This window comes from Phascolarctos cinereus, unplaced genomic scaffold (assembly GCF_003287225.1).
Source record: "Phascolarctos cinereus isolate Bilbo 61053 unplaced genomic scaffold, phaCin_HiC Scaffold_726;HRSCAF=1367, whole genome shotgun sequence".
Taxonomy (NCBI): domain Eukaryota; kingdom Metazoa; phylum Chordata; class Mammalia; order Diprotodontia; family Phascolarctidae; genus Phascolarctos; species Phascolarctos cinereus.
This window is the reverse complement of record NW_027556098.1, coordinates 23,292,947-23,307,576: the sequence shown is the minus strand read 5'-3', so window position 1 is coordinate 23,307,576 and position 14,630 is coordinate 23,292,947. Positions and strand designations below refer to the sequence as shown.

The following is a 14,630-nucleotide window of genomic DNA, read 5'->3' as shown; positions in this document are numbered from 1 at the left end:
AAGGGTGCTTGTTATTTCCACTTTAACACACTTGAGAGGCAAGAATTGATCAACCTATCTAGGCTTGTAATTGAGTAGTTATTGATCTTATATGAAGAGATAAAGGATTTTTCTCTGTTTGCTTTTAGGATGAATACTTGTTTCAGTGAAAAGAGAAAATGATTATTCACGAAATATTTTTACTAGGCTCCTGTTCCCCGCCTCTTCCCTCTTTCTTTAAAACCAAAGTAACTGTATCTAAAATTTTACTTTAATCCTTAAATTTTTATTTCTTAGGAATCTGTTTCCCCTAATTCCTTTCTTCCTCATTTTTTTTTCAGAAGCTATTTGTCAATTTGATAACCTAAAGAGTCAGGTTGAGTTGGGACTAATAATAGCACCTGTCTTATAGGGTTGTTGTGAAGATCAAATGAAACAGTATTTGTGAAAAGACTTAGTCCAGTGACCAGTACATAATGGACACTAAGTAAAAGCTTATTCATCTCTCCTCCCCAATACATGAAAATATCTTAAGACATTTGCTCTTAACCTGTGTGTGTGTGTGTGTGTGTGTGTGTGTGCTGAACCTTTTTGGCAGTCTGGTAAACTCTATGGGGCCCTTCTCTTATCAATGCATAAAACCAAATATGTTGAAATATAACTGTCAAAATATTTTTTTTAAAAAAAGCTTACAAACCCCAGGTTAAGAAACACTGTTCTAAGATTAGGTGCACCTTCCCCAAATGTCAAACCTACCACTTGACAGTAGCTTAGAAACACTGGTTTCTCGTTTACAGGGAATGCTACAGGGGTGGGGAAAGTGCAGCCTTGAGGCCCCATGTGGCTTTCTAGGTCCCCAAGTACAGCCCTTTGATACAGCCCTTTGACTGAATTCAAACTTCACAGAACAAATCCGCTTAATAAAAGGATTTGTTCTGTAAAACTTGGACTCAGTCAAAAGGCCGTGCTCAAGGACTTAGATGGCCACATGTGGCCTCGAGGCCGCAGGCTCCCCACCCCTAAAGAGATCCCTTTTCTTTATTTAGTGACTAACACATGCCTGGCATATAATATGCCCAAAGTCAAGATCTAACCACATAGGAAGGGGCTAGGATACACTGGATAAACTTGTTGATTGAGAAATGACAAGAACTATTTATTAAGCGATGCATTTTAATTCAAGCTTTAGATAAGACTCTGTTGTTAGAAAGCTTACAATCTAGTCAGGCTCTGAAGTATTTCAGGGATGCTGTGCACAATTCTTTAACAATTTCCTGTCCAAAATTTAAAATAGAAAGAAAATTTGCCACTTAGTTCACATTTAGTAGAAATGAGGCAATCTACTGAATTGAGATCTTGAGATGTTTAATATTCTATAAGCACACTTATCATTTGCATGAATATGCAGGGGAGGTGTTATGGTTATACTTAAATTCTCAGATATGAAAGACTTCGAATTCTTTGTGGAATGGTAAAAAGAAATGTTCAAGCTTAAGATATATTAAAGAAAGAATCATTCTTATGAATGGAATAGTGGCAGAATATTGAATCAAGACAGTGAATGTAAGCTTCTTGAAGGCAATAACTGTTCCATTTTTGACTTTGTATACCCAACAATTAATATAAGACCTCACACATAGTATTTACCTTATATATATTTATTGAATTGAATGGAATACTGGCCTGCAGGTTATCACAAATAGGAATAGGATCAAATATGATCAAAATGAAACTAATGAAATCATAGATTTAAATCTGAAAGGTGCCTTAGAGGTCATCTAGTCGAGCCCTCTTAATTTGAAGATGGGGAAACTGAGTCACACATAAAGGAAATAAATTGCTTGAGGTCACAGAGGTGAACCAGAATTTGAATCTACCTCCTGACTGTAATTCTAACATTCTTTCCTCTATAGAAAGAGAAACTAATTTCCCAGAAAGGAAGCATAGTTTTCTTTTCCATAGCATTATTTTTACTGACGGATCTTCAAAAGCTTCAACTGTAGGTATTCCCTTAGCTCCCTTCATAGTGCTTCACATGTGATAGGAATTAAAGAAATGGTAAATGAATAATTCAATGAAACATAGGTTAATGGATAGAGCATAGAAACAGCAGAATAAAAAAAAAGTTTCATTTTTTCCATCAAGGTGTGACTTAATTATGTTTATTTTTCTAATAGGTCAAGATGACTTCGATTTAGCAGATGCACTTGATGATACTGGTAAGTAGCTGTCTCACCAAAGAATATAGAATTCTAGTATCCTGGGCTGAGAATATGAAGATACTTCAGGGGTCATTAAATATAACATCCACAAATCATAGATCCCAGCAGTCTGTCAGAAGTTGTAATCTTTCCCACTGCCATTGTGATAGTCTAATGGACAGGCATCAGTGCTTGGTTTTGAATCTCAGGGTGCAGGACATGACCACATAAGACTATTCCATAATTACAGAGTGAAGCAAGAGTTAATGAATGAATGTCCAGAAATGGGTGGAAATTTGCCTCCTCTTTGGGTGAGTGAAATTGCTGCGAGTTCATTGCAAGCTGCCATGAGCTGTATATCCTGGGTACCAGTTTCCGGATTCTGGGGATTATATTAGGCTCCATCTGTCCAGAAATTCAAGGCAGCATTCAGTTGGTTTGGAAAATGGATCCTTTGCTCAAAGATCTTAAAGCCTGCAGTATGGGGAGATGATTTTTGCCTCTCAGGGACCAGGTGGAAAAGTAGTGACACAGCTTTTGTCCTCCTCCAGTCCTACCCCCACACTGCAGTTCTTGGAGGGTAGATGAATAAACCAAGTTTCTCATCTTGCTTGAAAATTTTTCGTTGTTTCAAGGAATGGTCTCTACCTGACATCCTGGTGATTATGGAGTTAGTCTGCTGACCTCTAAACCTTCTTCCACCCGTAGGGTTACAGCAGCCTTCTCAAATCAAAGTCAATTGCAAGTCATATCATCATCTCCCTGATGTCATGGTCCTCTTCAAAAACAAATGACAAACCACACAACAGCCCACAACAGCCTTCTAACTTCTATCCAGCCTCTAATGCCTCCACTCTCCAATCTGTCTCAGATATTCTTTGGGAATGGGGGTGGGGTGAGGTGGACCTATGATTTCATGGTACAGGGAAATTCTCTGTCCAATGCAGATCAATAACAGTCCTACAACTTGTAGTCTTAGAGAATTCCTTGATGATGCAAAGAAATTAAATGCCTTGCCCACAGTCACCTTAGACAGTATGTGTTAATGATGGGAATTAAATTTAGGTCTTCCTTACTCTGGCCCTGGTTCTCTAACAACTATACATTATGCTTTGGCTTCCTAAATGATTGCTTTAATCATGACTTGCCTTTGCTCAGAATCTGTCAGTGGCTCCCCATTATCTACTAAATCAGCGGTGGGGAACCTGCAGCCTCGAGGCCTTTGATTAGGGCTGCACTTGAGGACCTAGAAGGCCACATGTGGCCTCGAGGCCCCAAGATCCCCACCCCTGTACTAAATGAAGTACAAACTCCTTTTCTGGCATGTAAGGTCCTCCATGATCTAGTCTCAACATACTTTTCCAGAATTATCTCCCCAATTTCCTTATCATACCCTCTATTCCAGTCAATTGGACTAGTTATTCTCCAGAGAAGAAGGAAGCAAAGGTAGGTGTGGGTGTCCCTATTTCTGAGCTTGCAAAACAGAACAAAACCAAACCAAACCACGAGTTCATAGAAAACACCAGCCTGTCACCCTATCTGCACTAGAGGCAGAATGAGTTGACCTGAAATGCCTTTATTCTCTAGTTGTACATCTGCTTCCAGAATATATTTTATATAGATACCGTCACCTCTCTTTTTCCATTATGTTTACCATGTTTTCTTTTTGTTTTTTCCTGTCCATTCATTTGAACTTGTAGTCACTGGTATCTTTTATACACAAACAAATTAGCTGGATTATTTGCCCCTCCCTCTTCCCCAACATTAATCAGTTTATTACATAGCTTATTCAAGAACCACAGCTTGAAGATTACTGTAAAAGGTAAAGAAGGACCTCCTCTGGGGTCACTTTATAGACTATATTCTCCCAGATTATGGATTATAAAATACAGACTAACCCTGAATGCCTCTATTGGCTTTTATCTCTTTCAAGTTTTTTTTTAAATGCTTGGTAGAATTCTTTCATAGATTGTCAATTCCTGAGGAATTATTTCATGCCCCCATAGCTGAGTCTCTTACATTTTGTTTTTCTTTCTGCTGACTAAGAAATTCATCATGGTCAGGCCTATAATTAGCCAGGTATAGGCAATGATCTTGGGGAGGAAAACCAGGGGTGTCTTGGACTTCTTTTTCTACTTTATCTAATCTTTTCCTCTTCTCCCAGTTATTCCCTTTGGAGCAATCAGGTGGTCAGATGAGGTCTCTATCTCTCAGGTGTTCATAGGAGGCCTTTATCTCTCAGATGCTCAGATGGGGTCTCTATCTCTTTGTCTCCCGCCCCCCCCACCCCATCCTCCTACTCTACAATCAAGTCAAAATCTCTATTATCGTTGTTGCCTCACCTTTAAGGACAGGAAAAAAGACTTTTCCCTAGGACTTGCCACAAATCTGATCTGCCTGTGGTTGCCAGTCTATGTTTATTGTGGTAAATATAGAATGAGGATGTGAGAAAACAAAGCTACAACAATGAAGCCTTATGAAACATACTCTTCCTTGGATAGTATTTATTGTTCTATTTTCTATAACTTCATAGATTTGATGTTGTCAACTCAATTTTAAAAATCATTAAATTGATCTTCATAAAGTTCTGTTGAAATCATTGTATGTATTGTGTGGGTATGTACATATATGTATGCTTACACAGTGTACATATATATACACTTATTACATATACACATATGTGTGTATGTATGTATTTGGTAAGCTCTGGCTCACTCTCCCAGAGAAAGACTGGGTACATCCACCCTTTCAGGTTTGAGGAGTATCCTGAGGGCTTTGGGGGATGTCTTTTCTCTTCTGCTATCTGCTCAAATCTTCTGCTACACCCTTCCTACTGTTAGGTGCCGGTGAGTAGCTCCCAGCTCCATTTTAGCACTTGACAACAACTAGTTTTTATAAAGGATATTTAATTCAGATCTATAAGCAAGAACCAAAATACAAACATTTTCCCCCACTACCTCAGGGAACACTTCTATCCCATATAGGTCTCAAGGGAGAACAGGATCACTCAACACAGTTTCTCCATAACAATGGTTCCACCAAGTTCCTATCCAGATGAGTCATAGCTACCAGATGAATCCCTGTCTCAGTAACCATTGCGCTGGGTCCTAAAAGGTCAATTCTTGGTTCTTGGGGCATCCAGGATGAGCTGATTGGAAATCCTGTTACAGAGATGCTGGGACATCCAGACACTGGAACTCCTGGACACTCAGTCTATTGATCTTAAGGTCGCAGTACCTCATTTAATATCCTTCACCTAAAACTGAAATAAATACTGAGGCAGGCAAAGAACTAAGGTCCATTTTCATAGGGCCATACGACCTCTGAGAGAAGGTCCAATGCCTCTCCCATTATGGCACAGTTTCTTACCAGACTCTGCCAGGTAAGGAGTTAAACTATAAGAGTGCAGCCAAAAAGAGGTATGAGCCAAAGAGAAAATGTGCAGTACTCTAGTTACTAGTCCTTTCTATGTGCCTCTGCAGTCAAAGTACCTCCTATCCTCTCACTAGAAACATTTGTGGTACAGAATGTCTGTGCTCCAAAGTCTCTCCAAGGCCTCTCTATCACACTTCACATGACTCTCCCAGAAACAGGCTCTCCAGCTCCTCCCTTGGGATGGGAAACACTGTCAGTGTTCTCTGAGCATGTGCCTCTCTTCTGTGTGTGTTTGTATGTGTGTGTGTATGTATGTGGATATATTTGTATATGTGCATGTATATATGTATATATACATATGTGCATTTAAATGACTGCTGCCTTACAGAGAATTTTATTACTGGAAAGAACCTTATTGGTCACCTGTAAAATGAATTGTATTAGGTTAGGCTGCTAGGTGGTACAGTAGATAAAGATTGGATTTGGAATCAGGAAGACCTGAGTTCAGATCCTGCTTCAGACATTTACTGGCTATGTGACCATGAGCAAGTCACTTAATCTTTCCCAGGCTCAGTTTCCTCATCCTGAAAATAGGATAATAACACAGATAATAGCATCTGCCTGACAGAGTTGTCATGAGGATTAAATGAGATAATACTTAATGTGCTTTGTCTTGAAGTACTATAGTTGTTATTACTAGATATGGAAAGCATGTTCCAGATAATTATAAGTAATTTTCAAAAATCACGCTTCTAGTTAGAGGCAGAATATGGTCTAGAACCCAGGTCTTTTCACTTCTAGTCCAATGTTCTTTTTTTATTTCACTGTTAACCCAATCACAGAGATTGGCTTTAAGACAGTTAACTATTATCAATAGCCCTAATGAAGATAACAACCTTTCTCAAACTCTGAAACAGCCCAAAGGAAGTAGAGGGGAGCAGGGTGAGGAAATGGGCTGGTATGAAAATAGACTGATTATACCACAGTGGTACAGTGGTATATGTTTGAAAGAGGAAGATAAAGAGCAACACTAAGCAAATTTGTAGCAACATTAGTTTGTGCCAGAATAGTGCAAATGAGATGTTCCCTAGTGGTTTTACCTATGCAGATGAACAGGGAATGTTTCCTCAGTGCATTTGTCTTTTTGTTAGCTATAGGTCTTTGGGTAAGTCTTCAATTAAAATAACAAGGGGGTTATCAAGCACCTACTATGTTGTAGGCACTGTGCTAAGTGTTGAGAATACAAAAATGTTCCTGCTGTAAAAGTGTTTGTACTGGGAATAAAATAAACAGAAAGTTATGGGGAGGGGTTGGGTAAGCCCTAACAAATGAAGGCAGGGTCAGAAAAGACCTCTTGTAGTAGGTTGCACTTGAATCGAACCTTGGAAAAAGCTGGAAGAAATCCAAGAGACCAAGGTGAGGACAAAACATTTTAGGCATGAAGACAGCAGGGACAAAGGCTCTGAGGCAAGAAATAGAATGATGTGTTTGGGGAGCTGCAAATTGCATGAAGTCTTAGCTACGGAATCTCGGGAACACAGAACTAGAGAAGGAACCTCAGAGGCTCTCTAGTTCCACCTTTTCCTTCATTTTACAGGTGAGGAAACTGAGGCACAGGAAGCACAAGTAACTTTCCCAAGGTCACACAAGTAGGACATGTCTAATGCTAGATTTGAACTCAGGTCTCTATCTCCAGAACAAAAGATATTTCTATTGTGCAATATGGAAAATACTAAAAGATTTGACTAATTATAATTCCACATCAAAAAATAGTTAGGCTGATTATAATTGTGCATCAAAAAGCCAATAACAGCTTCCTTCTTGGGAGCATATCCTGAGTCCTTCCTGTTGGGTCTGCTTATATTATTCTACCTTTCCTTTCCCTCAAGATAGAAAGGCTAGGCTGTCAATAACCAATTGGCCTCAGTCCACCACATTAGGTGGTGGATTAGGACAGTTTCTCAGGGATATAGGTAAGGATGTGATTTCAGGGCAAACAAACAACATTGTCTCCAGTATCCTGTTACATCTATATATCTATGTCTGTACATGCACAGTATACATTATGTATGGATATCTCTACACACATGTACATATATACACATATAGTATACACAGAAACATTTGTGTATATATCATATGTGTATATATATATTAAAGGTTCCAAAACTCTGACACCCCCAATGTAGACTATTATGAGGGAGAAACATCAGAACATGTCCTCCTTTTGACATAGGTTTGGGGCAGCTAGGTGGTGCAGTGGATAGAGCACTGACCCTGGAGTCAGGAGGACCTGAGTTCAAATGCGGCCTCAGACATATAACACTCACTAGCTGTGTGATCCTGGGCAAATCACTTAACCCCACTGCCTAGCCAAAAAAAAAAAATAAAAAGGAAAAGACATAGGTTTGCCAAGCTTCTCTAATTTAGTCTTCTGCTCCAACTCAACTGCACTAATGTACAAAACCATAGACTCTCAGATTTAGAAAGGAACTGAGAGCTCATCTGTTTCAACCCTGACCTGATCGAGAAAACCCTACAATCTAGACAATACCAGAAAATGGGTAATCTACTTGAAGACTACTTATTTGAAATACTGACAAACTCAATTTTTAATTATTTCAATCTCAATCTCTCTCTCTCTTTTCATCATAGATGAAATTACAAGGAGACCTAACCCAGTTACCAAGAAACCAGGATCAGGTGGGTTATATCTTTAGCTTGTTGAAAACATCTTAAACTGTAATGTGTGTGTGTGTGTGTGTGTGTGTGTGTGTGTGTGTGTGTATACATACTGTGTGTGTGTACATGTATAACACACACATATGTATGTGGGTGTATGTATGTGTATATATATGTGTATATATATAGTTTGTGCTAAACAAGGATACAATCGTACAGTCACATATCTAGGTTCAATTTTTCAAACGAGATGTAAATTAAAATTAACTTAATGGGTACTAAATACTTAATAAAGCAGCTAGGTGATACAGTGAATAGAGGGCTGGACCTGAGGTCAGAAGACCATGAAGAATTCTGATTAAGAGAAACTTAAATCATCTGGAGGCAGTACTGACTACTTTGGAATAGCACTAATTGTTATAGGCTAGAATTTATATGATGCTTTAAACTTTGTAAAAACATTTTACAAATATTATCACATTTTATCCTCACAACAATCTTGAGATATAGGTGCTATTATTATTCAAATCTAACTTTAGAAACTTATTAGCTGTGTAACCCTGGGCAAGTCATTTAACTCTGCCTCAGTTTCCTCATCTGTAAAATGGGCTGGAGAAGGAAATGACAAATCACTTCAGCATCTTTGCCAAGAAAACTCCAAAAGGAGTCACAAGGAGTTGGGCGTGACTGAAAACAACTAAACCACAAATGGATTCTTAATAAAAATAGTAGCCAGTGCTGATAATGTCTAGTGGTCTAAGCAAGTCCACAAGTCCACAAGCATTTATCAAGCTGTGCCAGGGATGTGCCAAGTATAGGGATAAGCAAATACAAGCAAAAAAGAGAGTGTTTCTGCCCTCAAAAAGTTTACATTTTAGTGAAGGAAGACAACACATAAAAGGAAACTGACAATGGAGTTAGGGAAAAAAATACCTACATGGAAGCATGGTGGAAAAAGAGGTCTGGAGAGTCAGGAGCAGAGCCCAGAGAGGGATAAGAAGTGAACATGGCTGGCCTAGGAATTTTTCTTAAAATGGAGGTTCTGGGAGGAACTTGACCAATCACAAGAAGAGGCCATAGGGAGGAGATAATCTTCCAGGGTAAAAAGATAGTCTGGGTCATGGCAGAGAAACAGATCCAGACAGGAACAGAGCCCAGAGAGCAATGAAAGATTGAACAATGAATAATCTTGGGAACAAATAAGGCTTAAAAAGAATTTTTAGTTAATCAAGAACTCAGAGTTCTAATCCTAGATCCATTTCTATCTCCTGAATATCATAGGGTCAATTCACTGCAAACTCAGTTTCCATAGTCATAAATGAGGATATAAAGATACATGATGGTAAAAACCCATTGAATAGAGAACATTCTCTCTCTCTCTCTCTCTCTCTCTCTCTCTCTCTCTCTCTCTCTCTCTCTCTCTAGACTTAGAAATTATAATCACAGAATCCCTGAGGGACCTCATTGATGGAACAAGTAGTCTAAGTTATACCTGAATAAGAGCTTCACCTTTAGCACATACCTGACAAACAGTTAGCTGGCCCTTCCATGAAAAATTCCAGTGAAGAGGAACATAAATCATCTGGAGGCAGTCCTGACTATTTTGGAAAAGCACTAATTATTATGCCTAGAATTTATATGGTGCTTTAAGCTTTGCAAAAGCACTTTACAAATATTAGCACATTTTATCCTCACAACAATCCTGGGATACAGATGCTATTATTCCTATTTTATAGATGAGTAACCTGAGGCAGACAGAAGTTAAGTGGTCATACAGCTAGTAAGTATCTAAGGCCATATTTGAACTCAGCTCTTCTTGACTCTAGGTCCAGTGTTCTATCTGCGTGCCACCTAAGTGACCCAAGATAATTAGGCAATCTTTCCTCATATAAAGCCTAAATCATCTCTTTGCAATTTCTATCCATTATTCCTTGTTTTGCTCTCTGGAATTAAATAGAAATCTAATCCTTTTACCACAAGAAAGTCTATGAAATATTTTCAGACTGCTGTCATGTTCCTCCTAAGGCTTTTCTTCAGGCCAGACCTCCCTAGTTCCTTTCATGGAGTCTCATATGGTTTGATCTTGAGCCTTTATTCTTATTGCCTTCCTTTGGACATGTTTCAATTTTTAAATATTTTGAATATGCCTAGTGTAATCTAACACAATATTCCCAGTATAGTCTAACCAGGGAAGAGTACAGTAGAACTATCATTGTTGATATATGTATATATGCATATATAATATGCACACATATGTATGTGCATATGTGCGTGTGCTATATGTGTGTAAAGATATAGTGTGTGCTATATGTGTATAGAGGAATATATGCATATAGTGTGCATGTATACACATAGATATATAGATATAACAGGATGTTGAAGACAATGTTGTTTGCTTGCCCTGGCATCACTTCTCACTTATACCCCTGAGAAATTATCCTACCCCTGTGGTTGACCGAGGCCAAATGGTTATTGGTAGTCTAGTATCCTGAGGGAGAGGAAAGGTAGAAGCCACAGTCAGACATAAACTTGGGGAGTAGGGGGCCTGGAAGAGAATGGTTGTCACTCTAAGAAACTACAAAGGTAAAGTGCCTTAGGCTCTTTACAATAGGCTTAAAGGATACTAACTGAAGTATGTGACTGGGCCATATGCAGAGTCATGGAGTTGATTCTGGCTTTGCTTAAACTGTTTGAATGTCTGAGGTCCAGGCTATTGATTCCTTACATTCATCCCCTTAGGGCTGGGACCTGGGGGTGGGGGTGGAGTACTTAATCATTTCAGAGCATAATGTCTTTCAGCACTGGACCAGCAAGTGTGATTCTCTAGAAAGGGCCAAAACAAATAGACGTCTGGAAAGAGCGTACTTCCAGAGATTAACTTTAAATTAATTAAAGAGTATGACCTCCGTCTCTGTGTTAGGAATTTTCCTAACTGGGGGCTTTTGTGATTAAACTCATAACTTTTTATCTAAAGTAGACTCCTTAAAAAAAACTATAGAAGAAGGAATCCCATGGACCTCAGGGCCACTATATCACCCCCTAGGCTTAAAATGAGCTAATTTTTGTATGATTGTAATTATTTGCTTCTCATTTGAGCCTCACAACATCCTGTGAGGTATTATTTTTCCTACTTTATAGATAGGGAAACTGAGGCTCAGAGAGGTCAAATGACTTGCCCATCCTCACAGAGCCACTAAGTGTCAAAGTCTGAATTCAAACCCATATCTTCCTGCTTCCAAATACTATACTCTTTTGACTATATACTAACTCTCTAAAGATAAAGAAATAGATGCTGCCTTCCACATTACAGCTGTTTATGTGCTTTAATGCAACTATCATAGTCCCTTTTTTTTCCAGGTTAGACATAGCTAGTTCCTTTAATCATTTTTCATACAAAATACTGTCCATACCATTCACTTTCTTCTTTAGCCTCCTTTCTAGGCTCTCTAGAATGCCAAGAATTGAATAAAATTTTTCAGATTTAGTTGGACCAGTGTAAAGTATTATCTCTTGTTCTGAATTTAAATGAATGCAATTTAAGATTGAAACAGCTTTCAAAGTAGATTTTTGCATTACCTTCTTTTATTTTAAATTATTATTTGGTAAACTGTTCCCCCATCAGATAGAGGTTGAAATTCTCTCCTAACACATTTCTATAAAATACCTGATGTAGCCTCAAGCCTTGTGCTAGGTGCTGTGTGTGATATAAAAGGTATATTTAAAAATATATATTTTCTATCCTCAATACATGACTCCTTTGGTGATGAAATGGCTAGCTTATTTTTCTTTTAGTTAATTAAGACTGAGGGGACTCTCCAAAACAGTCTAACTCAAGAAAACAATAACCCGTTGGATAAGAGGAGAAACCATCCTGTATTATCAAATACAGGCTTATAAAAAGATACTGGCACAGTGGATAGAGCACTTGACTTGGAATCAGGAAGACTTGTCTTCATGAATTCAAATCTGGCCTCAGATGCTTACTAGCTAGGCAAGTCACTTCATCCTGTTTGCCTCAGTTTTCTCATCGGTAAAATGAGTTGAAGAAGGAAATAGCAAACCACTCCAGCATCTGTGCCAAGAAAACCCCAAAGAAGGTCACAAAGAGTCAGAAACAACTGAAATAACTCAAAAACAACAATAACATAACACAGAGATGGAAAAATAAATAGATAAAAATAATTTCTCACTAGAATAACTGATTTATAGAATCTCAGCACAAGGCAACACCTCAGTGGTCATCTAGTCCAATTCATAACTGAACAGGAATCCCCTCTACAACATCCCAGAGAAGGATTCATGTAAGATTAAGGGAAGATCCTCTCTGATGATGCTTTGGTACCTCCCAAAGTGGTCCACTCTGTTTTGGGTACCTCTAATGGTTAGGAAGCCTTTCATATTGCTTGAAATTCTGTTAGTGAGTTCCTCTTTAAGATGTAAATTCCATGCCAGTCTTCCTACCTTTGCAAATTGTGCAGTCCTCTTAAAGTTGGCCAACAGCAGGATTTTTACATACCTTTTTTCATCTGCTATTATGAGGAATAAGATCTTTCCCTTTTACTAAGGAGAAAGGGCTTGTGAAATACTGATTAAAATTTCAAAATAGGAATCCACAGAGTGTGGTTCTAGTCTGCAGTTCATACATTCTATGCCTCATTGTCACCAGTCTTGGAAACCATAATTTCATGTCATCAGTTCTTTCCTTTCTTCTCCCAATACCCCTCCTACATACATAAGGTACTCTCACATGGTCAGAAAAATACAATGATCTAGTCAATATTTTGTTAAATTAATAAAAAAATTTTTTAAAGATGGAGGAGTAGCACTGCCTAGAGGATACAGCATTAGACATGGAGTGGGAAGACTGAGGTTCTTGAGCTGTATATGATGCGTACCAACTGGGTTACTATGGGCAAGTCACTAAACATCTTAGTGCCTCAGACAAATCCCCCAGTCGTAGGCTGGTTGTTTTGATGGAGGGACTTCCTGTAATGGAGTTTCTCTGCCTAATGAAATTGACCTAATGAAATTTCAGATAATTTAAGAATGGAAATACCATGGAAATTTGTAGTAGTTGAGGCTCCCTTTGTATCACCAAACCATTTGAGTTAGAGTTCCAAAGAAAGATCTCTGGTAAATTAGTAAAGAAGAACATGGTTCATATAAAGCCCAGTGGAGAACATAAGTAATGGTGTTGTTCTGAATTATCAAAGAAATTTAAATTAGACTCTTCTACAAGTATTGCTCATGCAGTTGTAGGTTAATTGCTTCTCTTTGTTTTTAGAACTCGTTAAAAATTACAACATTTGTATTTTTTAATTGGGATAAGATGAAGGAAGGAAATCTTTTTAAAGCAAATTATATTTTAATTTTTTAAGGAACAAATTTTAATTTAGATGATGGTGGTAAGTGCTAAGGAGAAATTTCTCAATACAACCCATATATAACAAATTCTCAATCAGGGTACTTTCCCAGGGATTGCTCCTAATGACAACTACCTAAATGTATGAATTAGGAACCAAAACTTTAAAAAATTCCTTTTAGAGAATGCAATTTTTATAGATACACATTTGTATGTATCCAAATAGTTGATATGACCTTAACATCCAGTTTACCCCCTAAATGGTTTGAATGTTCATAGCTATTTGCAAATTGTCTTCCTCACTAGAATGTGAGATCCTTGAGGGCAGGTACGGTTTTTGCCTTTCTTTGACTCTCACCACTTAGCACAGCTCCTGGTACACAGTAAACACTTAACAAACGTTTGATGACTTGATTTGACAGTTGCATAGCATAATATTTTGGCATGATAGAAATATAATACTCAGACAGAAATGAACTCCTACCTCTAAAAGTGTCCAGAACTATTCAGTATGGCTGGGTGATGAGATATCATCAGCATGGTGTAATAGAAAGAGTGCTGGTTTTGGGTCAGAGGATCTCATGTTAAATATTAGTTACACCCTTACTACCTATGTGAACTAGAGTAAGTCACTTGTCCTCTACAGAACTCAATTTCCTAAGGTATAAAGTGAAAAGGTTGTAGTAGGCGGCTTCATAACAATATTCTATTTGGAACAAAACCCTTCTTTCGATTTCCTGATATTGCTATTTTTTGCTAAAATGGAGAAATTGACTTGTCTCTTCTTGCCATCTGTCACTGACCAACCTTCAGCATTATAAAGCTTTACTATGGAATTAAAGGGAAAGGTAAAGCAAAATCTATTGACACACACAATTTAGGATCATCAAGAGTGCGAAGAGCTAGCGACCTTTTTCAGTGAACCCCTCTGATCTCCCAAGCTCGGTGCCACTCTATTTTCTCTTTAGGTTTTCTTTCCTTTTCTCAGGTTCTAGAAAATATTCACTAGTTTTTTACAGCAACTAGGCTGT

The 14,630-nt window shown here is 38.1% G+C and overlaps 1 protein-coding gene across 1 annotated transcript in view; it reads left to right on the top strand.

The window, feature by feature from the left end:
* The window catches only part of XG (Xg glycoprotein (Xg blood group)), a 51,492-nt gene that overhangs the window by 18,466 nt on the left and 18,396 nt on the right, over window positions 1-14,630 (top strand). The window contains exons 2-3 of the mRNA XM_078145564.1: window positions 2,157-2,198; window positions 8,211-8,258. Of these exons, the coding sequence (XP_078001690.1) occupies window positions 2,157-2,198; window positions 8,211-8,258 (90 nt within the window). The remainder of the gene's footprint in view (window positions 1-2,156; window positions 2,199-8,210; window positions 8,259-14,630) is intronic.